Raw genomic sequence first — 16,699 nt, forward strand, 5'->3', positions numbered from 1 at the left:
AACAAAAGATGAATTTCTCATGTCATATTTCTTACTCTTTTGCTTTAGGTTGTTGAAGAGATTCAAGCTGTAGAGCCGACGAAGAAGATAGAAGATATTGTGCATTGCCCTGTGTGTGCTAAAGAATTTTCATGCAAATCAGATCTGGATAGTCACATGGAACTGCATCCTGAAGCCTCTCTTAAGTAAGGATTGTATATGACTGCCTTTGTGGTGTTTTGTTTTTGCCCAGTTGCGGATTGCAGGAGAGATACAAATCTGAGCATGTCTTGTATCAAGCCATATTCACGTTAAAGCAAGGAGTGTAAAGCAGAGTATAGCCAGAGTTTAAGCTTTGTATCATGCAGGCATGTATGCTATCTTGTATATGCCATGTTGTGTAAACAAGGCCACACCCCATCTCTTGTTCATTGGAACATTAGATAACAATATTTTCTAATATATAATTTTTAAATGGTGCTATATTTTAAAATGTGTATAATAGGTAAAAATGATTTGTAAGAGCTTTTAGGTTAATGTACTACTGATACGAAGACTCTGTTAGAGAACCACCATTTGGCTCTGCTTCCTGCTGCTTATATACAGTTTTAAGAGGGATAAAGTATATTTGTTTTAATAGTAGTCTGCAGGGTCTTGTTTTATTTTCATACATTTTTACATATATGGACAAGACTAAAGACATGGTTACCTTTTAAACAAAAATTTAAAAAAATGCTTCACTTTCAGTTCAGTGGCAGGAATGTTTGACTTATGCTAGAGCCTTGTAATTCCCTGTGTATGGGTCACACCAAAACAGTATCAGTGTGTCTGGAATGTAAGTGGCAGGATGCCCATTCTATAACCAGCAGCCTTAAAATAGGAGGCCCTAATGATATGGTTTCAGAGTAAAGGAGGATGGGTTATGTGTGCACACATATGTATTTTTATACTGAAAGATGATAGAAAAGGCTTTTGCATGAATATATGTCATGTGTTTGCTGCTGCTTGGTGTCTCTGAATCATGTGAAACAGTGATGCAGGAGAAGTGAATTGTTATGTGCTCATCTTGCCCTCACCCCTACAAATATTGCTCCATAGTGGTGTTGCCTGCCCAGATTATATGATTTTCCATGTTTGATACACTTGTTTTTCCTAGTTTATTTTATTTTATTTGTATAAATTTGTGAATTAGATTGAAAGCAAGAATACATATAAATTGCGTGGATTATGTTTTCAGCATCTTGCATACCAATAGCTTTCACAGTTTGATTTTCAAGACATGCAGTCAGTATAACGTCAACAGAATTAAAGTATATGATATCATCACAGACTCCATATGAATTTAAACTTAATTTGATTGAACCTAATGTTCTTAACTATTTATGCCATTACCTGGTAATTGGTTGAATAGCAAAACTTTCCTGACTGCCAAGCAAATGTTCCTAAAGCTCCCCATAGACACGACGATTCTTCTTGCCGAACGACCAATTTTAGAGAAGTCCGACCAATCCTTCTAAATTATCATGCGGTTAGTGGGATTCATACAATCGTACATCTTACTGATCTGTCAGTAAATCGATCTGCCAGGTCAAAAAATCTTTGTCGGTCCCAGTGCAATCTATCTATGTTTACAGGGCCAACCAGGCAGCTCCCTATGTTTTCCTGGCAAATTGGTCTTTTGAGTTGATGGTCAATTCATACGATCGTACATTCATTCCAAGAAAATCGTGGTCTTGCGATGAGGATCGGATCTTTTAAAAATCTCAACATCTATGGCCAGCTTAACAGTCAGGAAATTTTGAAACAAATGGAAATATTTATCAAACCTGATAACTGTGTCAGTTCATCAGAATGTGTTTGACTGCTTTGTGTAGTGAAACACATTCTGCCCTATGGAGTGATAGGCTCATGCAAGGGTAGCAAATACTGTTTGCCTCCTAAAACTGCCAGTTTGTTTTTTTTTTACTATTGCCCTCATTGTTATTGAAATAAAGCTTAGAATGTATATGGTTTGCAGTAAGATGTCTTTTCATGCTGGCTCTCCAGGCAATGGGTTTAAAGACACACCAACAGGTGTTTAAGTTGAAGCCTGAGAGGTGTTTTATTTCAACCCTTTAGGTACAGCTGGGTTTTGTCTCACCCTAAATGAGAAGGGACTGCAGCAATTAGAATTGTGACCTTTTTGGTAGGGGTTGGTACAAGTGTTGATAGAGATGTGTTAAAGCAAACCAATCCTCGGCACAGAAAGTTACAGAAAATAGCTAAGACTTGTTATTATTCAGGGTTATATTCCTTAATATCAATATGCTTTTTAGACATGCTCTTTAAGATGTTTTGTTGGACTTAGGTAATATATTAACGTTTGTGCACAAAGCAGTGAGAGGGAAATATAATGGTTTAATTATTGCATTATAAATCAAGTCCTAATCATTACAAATGCAGCCTATTCTTTTAAAGTAATTTACAAAAAAGCAATTATGGATATCACATTATTTAGGGAGAATATTTGGGTGTGTTCTTTTTCCAAACAGAATTTTAAGCCAAGCCTCCTTTTGGGCCTTTGCTGTTCTTAACTTTAGCTCTCCAAATCCTTCAATGGTCTTATGAAGTTCTTTTTTTTTATCCAAATGCTTTTTAGCAGTATAGTGAGGAAGAGGCTTGTGTGTGTTTCAGTCATTCTGGTGGTCCATTGTAACATGAACGTCTATGCTGAAACTTACCTTTACAATACCTTGCTCTGCAAATCATTCATTGTTATGTCCACGTGGCCCAGATGTCAATTTTTCTGCACTTAACAAGGTCCTTGTGCTATAATCTGATTTTTTTTTTGTAGGTGTGATATTTGTTGCATTTCATTCCGTACCCATCGGGGTATGCTGCGCCACAATGCTGTAATCCATAAAATGCTCCCTAAAGATGCATCTGGAAAACCTTTCATTCAGAATAACCCTAACATCCCTGCTGGATTCAATGATTTGAGTTTCACTGACTTTTCCGGCAGGAAGTTTCCTATTATTTCTCAGGTACAGACCTTTTAACAACAATCTCACTGTGGTGCTTAATGTTTTCTGTAAATCGTGTTAAACAGTCTGATCTATAAATAGAAGTGACCTGTAGTGACTGTGTAGATTATGGAACTCAGTGGTGCTTTTAGTGTGATACTGTTGAGGATGCTGGAAGTTGTAGTTAACATCTGAAAGGATGCTGGGAATTGTAATTAACATCTGGAAGGCAAAGAATGATATCGGTAAATATATCTATATTACAATCCACTAGGTAAAAACAGATGTCCTATGGCATAATGGAAACAGCCTATTAGTTTCACATTCAAGCCTGTTAATATATCGGGATATGTAGATTTACATCAAGGTCATTTAAAACTTAATTATTTGTAATTGGTATAAAATCAAGAGAGCTAATCTCATCTTTTAAATACATAATAAGCCATCTCCAGAAATGTAGTGCTGCTTGTGTTAAGCTGCTATTTAAAAACGAGCCAATACAAAGGAAGATGATCAGCTTTATGCTCTGTGCGATAGACTAGAGTACTACATGCAATGCTCTTTGGGTTTCTATAGCAGTAAAGGGCTTATCACCATAATCCCCAGTTCACATGGCTTTAAATGGCATCTGGAGAAAAAACCCTGGCCTGCCCTTAGTCCTAGATAGATGTTTAACCCTGTCGCTCTCCAGGAGAACTGCTGTTACCAATTACTATTGAACCATACAGTAAATTATTAGCTGTACATAAAAAATAGCTGCTGGAGTTTTGTTCACCTGTTCTCACTATGTACATATCGGTATGGTTTAATGTCACTTCACTGAGTTTTCTAATCTGTTTCAAAATTTATACACCAATATTCCAAGTGTTTATAATTAACTTTATCCCTTGTCCCTCTATCTTATTTGGCATAGGTCTGGTGTGAGACAAATTTAAGAAGATGCATCAGTGATTTACATCGCTTCATCTGTGAAACTTGCAATAAAGCATTTCCGATGATCTCTGCTTTGAAGCTGCACATGGAAACTCATCAAGAAGGCCAACTTAACAGTAAGCACAAGAATGAAGGTGCAACTGAGGTAGCTCAAGACCAGAAAGCATATATGGCAGCCCTGGGCCTGCAGCAAACCAAAGATGTCAAACCTGCTAGCCAGGAAGACCACATGCCAGACTGTTTTGAGGCAATGCGGCTAGAAGCTTTGAAGAGTAACCTATCTCAGGACATTGGTAGTATAAGCTTACTGAAAATGTCACCTATAGAAGCACCTTCTGTGTGTGGCTCATTCTCAATTTTTCCTCCAAGGAAAGAGGATGTGAAGCTGCTTTCCCTTCAGCCTTTTCAAAAGGGCTTTACCATTCAACCTGACAACAGCATTGTTGTGAAACCCATCTCTGGGGAGCTTGCTGATATTCAGCAGATATTAAAGATGGCCGCCTCAGCTCCCCCACAAATTAGTTTCCCACCTCTGGCAAAAACTTCACCTGGCAGCACTCAGCCTCAAGCCTTCAAGCACATGCCTCTACTGAAGCCAAAGCCACTGGTGGCCCCTCGTACAGTTGTTGCTGTCTCTACTCCACCCCAACTTGTAAACACTCAGCAGACATCACCAGGCTCTATCAGCCCAAGCCTTCCTCCCCCGCAACTGAGGAATAAGAGTGCAGTGGAATCTCCTACCAGCGCCATATTTTTACAGTCAAGATCTGAAGCTAATAGCGCTTCAAATCAGAATTCACAGTTACCTGATGCTTTGAGTCAGTGTGAGTTAAAAACTCAACTTGAACAGGACAGTATTATAGAAGCATTCATGCCGTTGGATTTAGACTCCAAAATAAAGCAAGAAGCAACTGAAGGTGATCTGAAAGCAATTATTTCTGGAGGAAACAACAAAAAAACAACCCAAGCAAAAAAGGTTTTCTATCCTTGTCGGTTTTGCGATCAGGTATTTACATTCTCAGGTCTTTTAAGGGCTCATATCCGCACCCATTTGGGTATATCACCATATCAATGTAACATTTGTGACTATATTGCAGCTGACAAAGCAGCATTAATTCGTCACATGCGCACACATAGTGGAGAAAGGCCATACGTATGTAAGATTTGCCAGTACCCTTTTACTGTAAAAGCCAACTGTGAGAGACACCTCCGTAAGAAACACCTTAAAATCACCAGAAAAGAAATTGAAAAGAATATCGATTATCTGTCTACAAACACAGCTGAAATGGTGGATGTACTCTGTTCGCCAGATACTGTTTGCAAATGCTGTGGTGAAGACTTGAAAAACTATCGTGCCCTTCATATACACATGAGGACCCACAACAATTTTCAGAAAAAGAAGCCATTCGAGTGCAAAGAGTGCGGAACTACATTTTCTGCTAAAAGAAATTGTATACACCACATACTTAAACAACATCAGAATGTGCAAGAGAAAGAAATTGAGAGTCATATTTTAACTGTAGCGCGTAGTCCTGAGCATATTCGATCAGGTCCCCCAGTTATGGCAGATAGCTCTTACCTTGATCGGAAGCCTACAGCATATATGCCATCCCACAATGGCTTTCTTCATGGCAGGGTGGCAAATTGTCCATTAAAACTTGAACCTAATACTGACTATACTGTAGATCTTGATGAGCCCTTGGATTTTTCAAAAAAGAATAAGACTTTCGTTGCTCTCCAAATCAAGCAGGAAAATGTCTATAGTCCACCTGCAGTCTCATATGAGGACATCATGGAGCCTATTGATCTTTCCATCCCTAAACAAGCAAGACAGGACATAGATGATTCTCCGATTCAACCAACAAATACAGTGACTCCACCTGTGTCTGCAGGACCATTTTACAACTGCCAACCATGCCCTGTTTCCTTAAGTGCCAATGAAAACACAGACAAAGCTACAGCTGTCATACATTCCAAATCTGTAAAAACCCCTTTGCAGTTGACCGTCCCAATCATTTCTCCCGCTGTTCTTAGTAGTGCAACGGTTCTGCGCCCATTGAGGCCTAAACCACCACCTCTCTTGCCAAAGCCTCCAGTGTCTGAAGAACTTCCTCCCCTAGCATCCATTGCACAGATAATTTCATCAGTATCATCTGCATCTGCTTTGTTAAAGACTGATATTACAAATCCAGCTTCTCAGGTAAATGCAAATAGTTTACCAGCCACTGACAAATCTGGGTCTTCCAAATCCAAAACGACAATCCCTCACAAAGAACTTGCTGCTTCTTGCAATGCTCCCCAACCTGCTGCAACCCTAGCTACTTCAAACAGCAATGATGCTGCGGTCATAGGAGCAAAAAAACGAGGGCGAAAGAAAGGAACAAAAAACAAGCCGAAAACAACTCCTGGTCTAGATCTTGAGTCTAGTGGGGAATTTGCAAGTATTGAAAAAATGCTAGCCACTACAGACACTAATAAGTTCAGTCCTTTCCTTCAATCTACTGAGGACCTCAAACATAGCATAGACCGAAATGGAACCAGCGAGGAAGACAGAGACAGCGGTGAAGATAAAAGAGGAAAAAGGAATTCCTATTCCAATTCCTTACAGAAAATCACCTGCCCATTTTGTCCTCGCGTTTTTCCCTGGGCCAGCTCTCTGCAAAGGCATATGCTCACTCACACAGGTAAGAACTTCCAAGGTAAAAAATATGCAACAATACAAAAAAGAAATTAATTGTATAATTATATCAAATTTGTGGCTGCCATAGGGCAAGATGTCTGACTGAGTCAGCAGCTTATTGATCCATTTATGGGGACCTTCCAACCCGACCAATATCTGGTTGAAAACCAAACCAATATGTACTTTCCTGTAGTTGTCTAGTAGTTGTCCTCACTGAACAAGCATAATTTCTGTGTTTGCATATTATAAAATAACTAGTTAAGAAAGCAGCATTATTTAGCTAAACTCGCTTCTATTTATCTGAATTTTGTAATAGGAAGTTCAATATAAAATGATACCAGTTGCACATCAATTGAATAGAATTCTCAAGTAAACATAACTTAATATTTTGATGTTTTTTATAAACTGGAGCACAGTGGCTGGTTTTGTGGTTCTATAACACATTGACAATTTGGATGTTGCAGTTATATTTCAACTCCATTGATACTTATTGGAGTTACCTGGTTTACAGACAAAGTTCAGGCTCCATAACTGTGTCTGTGTAATTTCATTGAAGTTATATAGGGTGCAATTTCCATTCTCCCTACACCCAAAAGGATGAAATAGAGATTGCAAGGTATCCATGTAATTAGGCAAAGAGAGGTCACATGGCAGCTTGAGAGTTAAGATTGGGGCATAAGATCTGCTAATGCAGATTTAGCTGTTAATTACCACCAAAACGCACAACTTGAGGAAGATTAAAGAAGAGTTGTTGCTTATAATGCTTCTATTGTAGCTAGCCTAGACAAGGTCTCTTGTTTCTAAAGTATATTGATTGCCCTGAGCTTCCCTCCTCCTCCTTTTGCTTTAACCCTTACTGCTGATAATTTGTTACCGTAAAGCCTGCATATTCCTAAAGCATTGTAAGATCTATTGCACATAGGCAAATTACAAACCTTTTTTTCCTGCTTCAGGTCAGAAGCCCTTCCCATGTGCAAAATGCGATGCCTTCTTTTCTACCAAATCTAACTGTGAACGCCATCTCTTACGTAAGCATGGAGTTGCCAACCTGGCCTTGCGAAGAAACGGTCTAATTTCCCTGTCTAAAGAAAGTGATGTTGGATCTCATGATAGCACAGGTAGCAGTTTTAGCTTGTTTAGGCTTTCTTGCATCTTTCTCTGGGATGTCCAGTCTGTGGTTCTCAACTCACAGCACCTTTGCATATTCAAAGGTTGTAAACAGTTGTAAATTGTATAGATGGAGGGGTGCAGGTTGGACGTTCCTGCCTTAAATGCAGGCTAAACAGTTAGTAAAAGCATTTCTGCATTCAAGAAGTGCAAACTTAATACTTTTGAATCCCACCTATTTTTTTCTGGGTGGGGTAGTGGGTGACTTCTGCACTATAACATAATAGACTCTGTCTTTGTCTTTTTTAGCATGTGGCAGGCACATGTTCTTCCTGTCATGGTCTGTGCTACTAATATGCATCCTCTTTCTAGAAGTTTTCAGTTGTGGGTTTAGAATTTTCAGCACTATTTGATCCTCTCTCATTTAGTATCTTTTATAATAGTCCAGACCTTTTCTTAACAATTTAATTGTTTTTAAAATGATCTCCTCATTTGTGTAGGAATGTTTTGATTAAGGCTCAACATGTGATTATCCGTCACCCAAAGGAAAAAAAAATGTGTTTATTTGAAACTTAATAGGGTAAGGCAACATTTGGTGGTCTAACTATTCTGCAATTACACCTAAACTCAGGATTTCGGTGCTACTATGCTGTTTTGAAATGATTCCAGGAGTTGTGGTTCTTCTATAGCTAGAGTGTCAAATGTTGCCTATCATTTTTAGGCTAAATAATGGATATTAAACCAGGATTTCCCACAAAATGTTTTATGACTCTTTTGCTAAACCCACCAGGCCATGGGATTAATAACATTGTTTTAGACTAGGGAAATCAAATTCCCTAGGATCACAACAGACAAAAATGGGAAATGTCTCGGGTACCTCTCAGTGGGTAATGATTGGTGTGTGTATTTATGCATCAGTTGTTTATCTGGGTTTACTTTCCCCTTGTCTCTAATAAAAACAGCTTGCATGGGTGATGATGTCATTCAGAGAATCCGAGGCAGCATACCCCCTTGTTCAGTAGTAATTTAATGAATAGGGCTTTTGTTGAACATACATTTTGCATATTGTTTTAATAATAAAAAATCTGTGTTTTTTGTAGCTACTCTTTGTTTGGTCCTTAAGAGGTGGATAATTAGATTACATACCTCCTTTCCCTTTTGTGACTGTAGCTAAGCAGGAGTCCATTATGCAGAGGGTTTCCTCGTGAGGCAACTTCGGATGACTTCAAAAAACAAAGCCCTCCCAGTGCGCCAGCGATTTAGATTCTAGCCGGCGGGAAGGCTTTTCGGGGGGATTAGTCACCCGAAGAAGAGTCGATTTATCGACGGACGACTATATCTCCTGGATCTTAGCGTGTGCCCTTACCCTTAGCTGTGCACTGGTAATCTCATTGTCTACCTTGCAAGGACCTAACATGGAGTAGCCTCAGTTTCCCTATTTGCCCTGTTTAGCTCAAGAAATAGCTAAGACCACAGAATTGTGTATTTTAAACAATAGTCAAAAAGTGCAAAATCCGTATTTACCAAACTCATGTTGTACGAGGGGTATACTGCCTCCTTAATTGAGCATTTGGGTAGGATAGACCCATAAAAATCCACTGAAGGACTGGATATGGCTTGTGCATGTCAGTCTAAATATGACTGCTTTAAACCATCTGGTACAATGTACAAACACCTTCATTAAAACCAAGGTACATGTTTTTGTTGCAGATAGCCAATCAGATGCGGATATGTCCTCTACTGAGCTTGATGCATTAGACCTGTCGTCTGTTGACAAAGATAAAACAGAAGTAAATCAAACCCAAGAGAGCAATCTTGCATCACAAAATCCACAAATGGAAAATGAGCCGTCGGATAACCAGAAAGAAACCAAAGTGGAACCAGATGAATACAATGCACAATTAGAAGATGATGTTGTAAGCAACAAAAGTCTTGATCTTAATTTAGCGAGTAAACTAATGGACTTTAAGCTATCTGCAAGTGAGCAGGCTGCCAGCAGCAATGGCAACGCCTGTGATGTTTGTGGAAAAAACTTCAAGTTTGCTGCTACTTTGGGGAGACACAAAAAGGCCCATTCATGTGAAAACAAGGGAGCAGATAAGAGCCAAGGAGATGATGACGATGATGATAATAACAGTGTGTTAACTTCTGCCTGCCAGCCTTCTCAGGGTAACGTTGTAGCAGAAGTTGAGGATATGGAGGAAGAGCACCCCATTGATCTAAAAGTATCACAATCTCCCATGGAGATTGAATTAGACTCAAAGAATAAGGGGGAAGGAGACCCTGCCTCAGCTGAAGAATGCACGGAAATGAAATCCTTGGAAAAAAGTGATGATGACAAGGAGTCCAAAGCTAATGAATCAAAGCCATCTTCAAAAGCTGATAAACGGAAAAAAATATGCACTGTTTGCAGCAAACGCTTCTGGTCCTTGCAGGATTTAACAAGACATATGAGATCCCATACAGGTAAGCATACTAAAATCACTATTGTCTCCTTCTAAGTTCAGCACAGGTCACTTCACATTAGATATAGTTCAGCACAATAAGACAGGATTACTTATAAAGAAACCTCTGTTCTCACTTAACATGCTATTTTTTATCATGGCACTATTTCTTGCCAGATCCATTCAGCCAACAGGTATTTCTATATTTAGTTTGGAAAACTGACATGGGGCTAGACATACAGTATTGTCAGTTTCCCAGGTGGCCCCAGTCACCTGACTTGTGCCCTGATAAACTTCAGTCACTCTTTACTTCTGCACTGATGTCACCCCTCTACCTTCTCCCACCTACCCTCTCTACAGAGAAATAATCATACTTTTGACCGGCAGGGAAGTAATGTGCATGCAATTGTGTTTTTCATTAAAAACGTTACAGATCACATGTACCAGCTACCTTGCTGCACACACCAATTGTTCTCATAATAGCTTTTGGACTACAAATACCACGACCATAAAAGTTATGCAACTTGAAGTCCTACATGAATTGGAAAACTTTACTGAGATTATATCTGTAACACTGTTGTGCTGAATATTTGTTCCTGTTCTGATACTTGGAATCCTGCGATTTGAAAAAAATAAAGACAATGTTAATTTTTTAATTGGGGGATAGGTTTCTTATTCAGTAAAGAAAGTAAAAATGTTTTTTTTTAACATGGTTTCAATCTCCTTAATAGGCAAAACAGACTTAAATACGGGCTATATTTCTGTAGCTAATGCTGACCTTTGAGTTCCAGGCAATATATAATCCTTGACTTTTTGAACTCTACTAGCCTATTGTCAAGTAACATAGTATTCTATATATATTCTGTATATAGAGTTAATATTATACCCCTTATTGTAAAGGCACAAGGCCAAAGTCGGAGTGCTTTCATACAGGTCATGGAACTCCAACCCATATGTAGTTCTTTTAAATTTGTGTGAAGAGTATGAGAGGAAGATAACTGTCAGCTTATATTTGAGTCTTACAGCTGTCAGCTGCTGGAAGTTGTAGTACAGTGACAGCTTGAGGACTTGGGGCTAGCCATCCCTGATAAAAAGCTTTAGTAAGACTAGCTTGAGTGGAATAGATGAAGGGTTCATCTGATGAGCATGAGAAAACAATTCCTTCCAGAAATATCATTTCATTCTCTTTCCTTTTTGTTTAGGTGAAAGACCATATAAATGTCAGACCTGTGAACGCACTTTCACTCTGAAACATAGCCTGGTTCGCCACCAGCGTATACACCAGAAAATTAAAGATTTCAAGGGCTCAGGGAAAGACTGTGATAAGGAGGACCGTCAGTCAAGGTGTGAAGAAGAAAGCGATGCAGACTCCATACAAAGCAACACACATCTTACATCTGATGAATGTGATACACCCACTAGTCTTAACAACCCGAACTTGCCAGAATCAAAAAGATCCTGTTAGGAGACGAGTGTGCGAGGAATTGTGCTAAACTGGGAACACATCTGGAGCAGCATCCTTAAACCATCTTCTTTGTAGATTTTATTAAAGAAAGCCAAGCACCCCCAACTGCAAAAGCTTTCAAGTAATTCAAGGAAAAAAATTACTTTCTAAGATTTTTACCACCTCAGAGTGTGACACCCAGCCCAGTATGGGAGCAAATTGAGCCAGTGATGTGGGAAATAACTCTGAATCCCTAGTAAGAATGATAACAGCATCATTTTTGAAGCAATATTTTTTTTATTTACAACTAAGAGAGTATGGCAAGCCATAACAAGTGCCATAACTTTTCAGCTAAATGCAAAAACTCTGTACTGATTCTGAGTGCCTTACTACTTTATTACATCTTTTGGTATCAAACGTATTTTTCAGTTTTCAAATATATATATTTTTTTTATTGAAAGAATATTACCTTAAAGAAATATACAAAGAGAACTGTTTCAAGTGAAGCATTATGATGAACTTGTATTTGTGTGACAGAGCTTGCCCTTGTAGAACACTGTTTCCTGTGGTGGAAGCCATTCAGGTCTACGGCAAATAACTGGAAGAAAGGAACGCGTGTTAATGGACACACAAGGAGGTCGCACAGTGGACCACTTCTGATTCCCCCTCACCGCCACCACCGTTTCTACTCGTGACCTCTCCTCTCTCTAGAATTCCCAGCTCATTTTAGCAATACAGGAATGAACTAAGAGAAGACTCATGCTGGATACAAACACACCAAAATTGGCATGTGCCGTACAACCAGGAAAAACAAAATCGCTTTCACATTTACTACTTGATTCCACTCGTATATTTTCTGAATTGTTCAGTTATTGTTCTACCTCCAGTGGAGCACAGTGGATTCGACCGAAACATTCTAACGAGTGGACATTAACTCTGCCCCCCCTTGCCTAGATTCTGTTTGCTTGAATTCAACAGCTTACTAGTCTCTGCATTTGCAGAACTGTTTGGGCAATATTTGCCCTTCAAAACTTGGTATTAATATATATGTATAAATATTTGTTTTTTTTTCCAACCCCCCAAGTTTTTGCATGGCACCATTCCTACCGTACTGTTATCAACCCTAGTCGCAGGGTGAGCCAATGCCTGTACGTGAACTCCATTCAGACTGTTCTGTGTCCTATAATTGAGGATCTTGTTTAGATCATCGCGGCTGCCTGACGGCTATTGAGAACAAGCAAAGAGTTCTGTCTTCCAGTATCAGTAATCATGCCTTACCTTTACCTTGGCCCTGTATGCATTTGGCCAAGAATGTCCTACTACTGGTAAAACTAGAGTCGCTAGAAACGAAATGTATAAAGAGACTTTTCTTCTGGGGTATTTTTGGGTTGGTGCTCGAGATGAGTCTATAAAATGATGTGTACATATGTGTGTGTTGGAGTATTTATATGTGTGTATAATCTACACACATAGATACAAAAGCGTGTGCAAATTATTTGTTACTATGATAAAAATGGACGCTACTGTAGCTGTGCAATTGCTCTTCTCAGTTTGTATCAAGCTCTCAAGAATGACATTTGTTGGACCCTGGGGTCCTAGCACTGCATTTTAGTTATCCCTTTGTCCAAAGTATTTAATAACACTGTGCTGTTCAGCCTTACTGTTTTGTTTTTTTTATTGTCTCCCTAGTTAAGCAATGCAATCAGAGGGCCATGCCTGTTTATTTATTGCACTGGCTTTGCCCATCTTGACAGTTATACTAGACCACGTTGTTGCAATTGGCATATATTGATTCACTGCACAATATTGGCAATAGGTAACAGGAGAAATCCTGTTTTAATGAACCTTTCCCCCTGCCTGGAGTATAGACTATTGTCTTTAAGCACAGCACTCTTCTCATGGTGAGGTTCTAGAGAAGCAGAAGGCCATCCCAAGACATCGTAGTTGCAGGGGGAAATATTTTGCACCCCATTTAACTCAGCATTAACCAATCAAGCAATATAAAGGTCATAATTTGAGAGAGAATTAAGTAAAGCATGCATGCTGTGTATTTGTTGACAATCAAATGATGCTAAAGACGGCACTGTAGCAGCTAGCAAACCTTTGCCATTGAGGTTTGGAATAACAGAGTTTTATGTAGATGAAAACTAATATATTACTGAATACAATGAGCAACACAAAAGTGCAAATATATTGACCCAAAAAAGCTATTTCAGGTGAATACACAAAGCAGATTGAACCAATGATCCCTTATTTTCTACACCAAATGTTCCTCTCAATCCCATTTGCAGACAGCCCTGGGTCTTTTTAAGTTTTAGATCACCCGTGCTACAAGGAGCATGTTCTGTAGCCTGCACAGCCATGGGACACACGTTAGCAATAGCCAATCTCCAGTAAAAGCTTTATTTAAATGTAACTGCACCCAGAAATAGAAGGTCTTCTCTTTTTTTTTATGAACATTTCTACACAAATGAGTTTGACTGAGAGGTGATAATGTTCCCAGCCACATCTGCCCCTTTTCTATATGAAGCTGTGAAATGTATTGTGTGTTTAAACTCTGGATGAATCTTAGTTTTAGCTTGCGTTTGGCCAATATTTTTCCCTTTTTTTATTTTTCTGTTTTCCTCTCAGGGCTTTGCAAAAATTAATCTTATGCGTTATTTTATTGTGTCACTTCTGTGTTTCAAATCAACTGCAAGAGATCTGTAAAACTGAGCTAATTGAATCACTACAAATAAGCACTTGACTGTGAATACAACACTGCTGGTATGTCGAACTGGCAGCTCACCCGCTGGGTGAATTACCGCTACTCTACCACCAACCGTCGGTTTCATATATTGAGGGGTGCTGTGAGCTGTAGAACACCCCAGCAAGAGAGCTGCTCTTCTGCCATACTTGCAGTAATGGGCCCTTCCCATGTCTGCCTATGTTCAGATAAATTGGCCTACACAACAGTCGGAATTCCAGTTCCACAATGATTTTTATTTTGTTTCCTTCCTGTATCTCTGCAGTGGATATCACTCTCCGTGATTACAGCCAATTTTCTCTAGCAGGAAATAATATGAAATACCTAGAAGCTCATATTTTTCTAAAGGGAAAGTAAACTGCTGCTATGCGTTATGTACAAGACTGGTCTATGCCACATGAACAGAGAATCACATTGTATTGGTACTTCTCCTTTTTATTCACTTGTACAGTACTTCCAAATTCAAAATGAAAGCTGTCCTGTATCAAACAATCTAAGCAATAAAATCTTATATTTAAAATTGACAAGGCTTCTGACTTTTTTTTCACAGCTAACACAGGTATGGGACCTGTTAACCAGAATGCGAGTTTTCAGGATAACAGACCTTTCCAGAATTTGGCTCATCATACTAGGAAATTGTGTAAACATTAAATAAACCCAAAAGGCTGGTTTTGCTTCTAGTAAGGATTAATTATATCTTAGTTGGGATCACGTATAAGGTACTGTTTTATTATTACACAGAAAAAGGAAATCATATAAAATCCTATTTTATCACATTAGTCAAGCAAAATTAACTTTAATTACACTATATACATTATTTGAATCTTGCTTGCTTCAGTATGGGATTTTAAAATTATAGCAAGCAGGTAGCAGCCATTTTGTGCACACTGTTATTAAGGCAAGCCTTGCATCATCTCAGAATCTTGTTTGTGCACCAGAATGGGGGACCATATGTCCATCCCCATGCGCTGGCTACACAATTAAATTATAAAGAGAACGGGGGAATGTGTGGAGAGCAGTGACATCTAGGAAGTGCTGAATGGAAAGTGAAAGTAATTGTCTGCCCCGCCTCTATGCCCAGGGCATAGAGGAGAGGCAGAACAATATTTGATTGACAGCTGAGATGTTTAAATGAGCTTACAACATCTTTGAATGCTGTAATAAAAAATAGAAATTGGATTTCATGTTTAATTTGAAGTTTTTATTATACAGATTTTTGTGCCTGGGTGACAGGTCCACTTTAAGAGCTTTTTGGATAACTGATCCCATTTCGGAGCTTATTAAATAACCCCTTAGTCTTCCAAAATGTAAAGCAGGCATATGGAAATTGCTGAGCACTGCCCCCACGCCAATAGATCTTGCTTACCATATTCATATCTTTTCACCAAACTGACCATATATCATGGGTGAGCCCAAAACAGTCTTTTGAAATATTTTAATGGCAGATTAACTTGCATCAACCAGTGTATCATGCCCCCCCCCTCTATAATCAATGAATTTGAAGTTTTTATTATACAGATTTTTGTGCCTGGGTGACAGGTCCACTTTAAGAGCTTTCTGGATAACTGATCCTATACCTGTAATTCAAACTGGAAGAACTGGTTCAGAAGAAGAAATCGAGCTTCTGGGTGAAGTTTGTGTTATCACTGCATAGTTATGCAACAGCAGTTGAAATGGGGGGGGGGGAAGCTGAAGGCACTTCATACCTATAGCACATTTGTCATTACAAAAAGATATACAGTGTCTACAAAAAGATGCTACTGACCGCACAAGCATGCCACTGAATGGGATGATCCTTACCATAGCGCTTATTTACTAATGATAGGGCAAAATCCACCATGTTTATAAATTTGTACTCCAGAAGCTCTAATACTGGGGCAGGGTGCAAACACCCACATTCCCCTCCTATATACAGTTCTCAGACAAACAAATTTGAGAGCTTCTTGAGAATGTTGCACCCCTTATTGCTCGAGGACTTGTGTCAAAGGTTTGGGCCTCCCTGCAACCACTTATTATTAAGTCATTTATGAAGGTCCGAATTTATCTCAATATCGGCTGCTACAAACTCCGATCTAACCCGCTCGGGTTTTTAATGCTTATTTATTATTACATTTTCCCCAAAATGACCTTTGTGGGAAAAACTCTGATTATCACGATTTTTTCGTGAATTTTTTCATGAGTTTTCAACTGAAAGCTCCGAAAACATTGTGAAATTGCCCGAAAACCCCGGCACAACTAAAAATCAATGGGACTGTTCCCATTGACTTTTATGCAACCTCGACAGGTTTGAGATGCCGTGTTTTTATACTTGGGATTTTTTTAAAAGCCTATTCTAAAAAATCACTAATTTTTCGGATTTCGGGT

General features: G+C 38.9%; 1 protein-coding gene across 16 annotated transcripts in view; it reads left to right on the forward strand.

Annotated features, from left to right (window-relative positions):
• Positions 1–14,859, forward strand: part of rreb1.L (ras responsive element binding protein 1 L homeolog) — a 68,623-nt gene extending 53,764 nt beyond the window's left edge. For 14 of the 16 annotated variants that reach the window (XM_041566279.1, XM_018267765.2, XM_041566283.1 and 11 more), the window contains 6 exons: positions 49–185; positions 2,813–3,002; positions 3,895–6,598; positions 7,548–7,712; positions 9,412–10,167; positions 11,348–14,859. In XM_041566279.1, the coding sequence (XP_041422213.1) occupies positions 49–185; positions 2,813–3,002; positions 3,895–6,598; positions 7,548–7,712; positions 9,412–10,167; positions 11,348–11,610 (4,215 nt within the window). In that variant the 3' untranslated portion in view covers positions 11,611–14,859. Of the gene's footprint in view, positions 1–48; positions 186–2,812; positions 3,003–3,894; positions 6,599–7,547; positions 7,713–8,871; positions 9,062–9,411; positions 10,168–11,347 lie in introns of those variants that run through there. The other 2 variants (XM_018267771.2, XM_041566286.1) reach the window with 2 other exon arrangements.
• Positions 14,860–16,699: the final 1,840 nt, after the last annotated feature.

Source organism: Xenopus laevis, chromosome 6L (genome assembly GCF_017654675.1).
Source record: "Xenopus laevis strain J_2021 chromosome 6L, Xenopus_laevis_v10.1, whole genome shotgun sequence".
Taxonomy (NCBI): Eukaryota; Metazoa; Chordata; class Amphibia; order Anura; family Pipidae; genus Xenopus; species Xenopus laevis.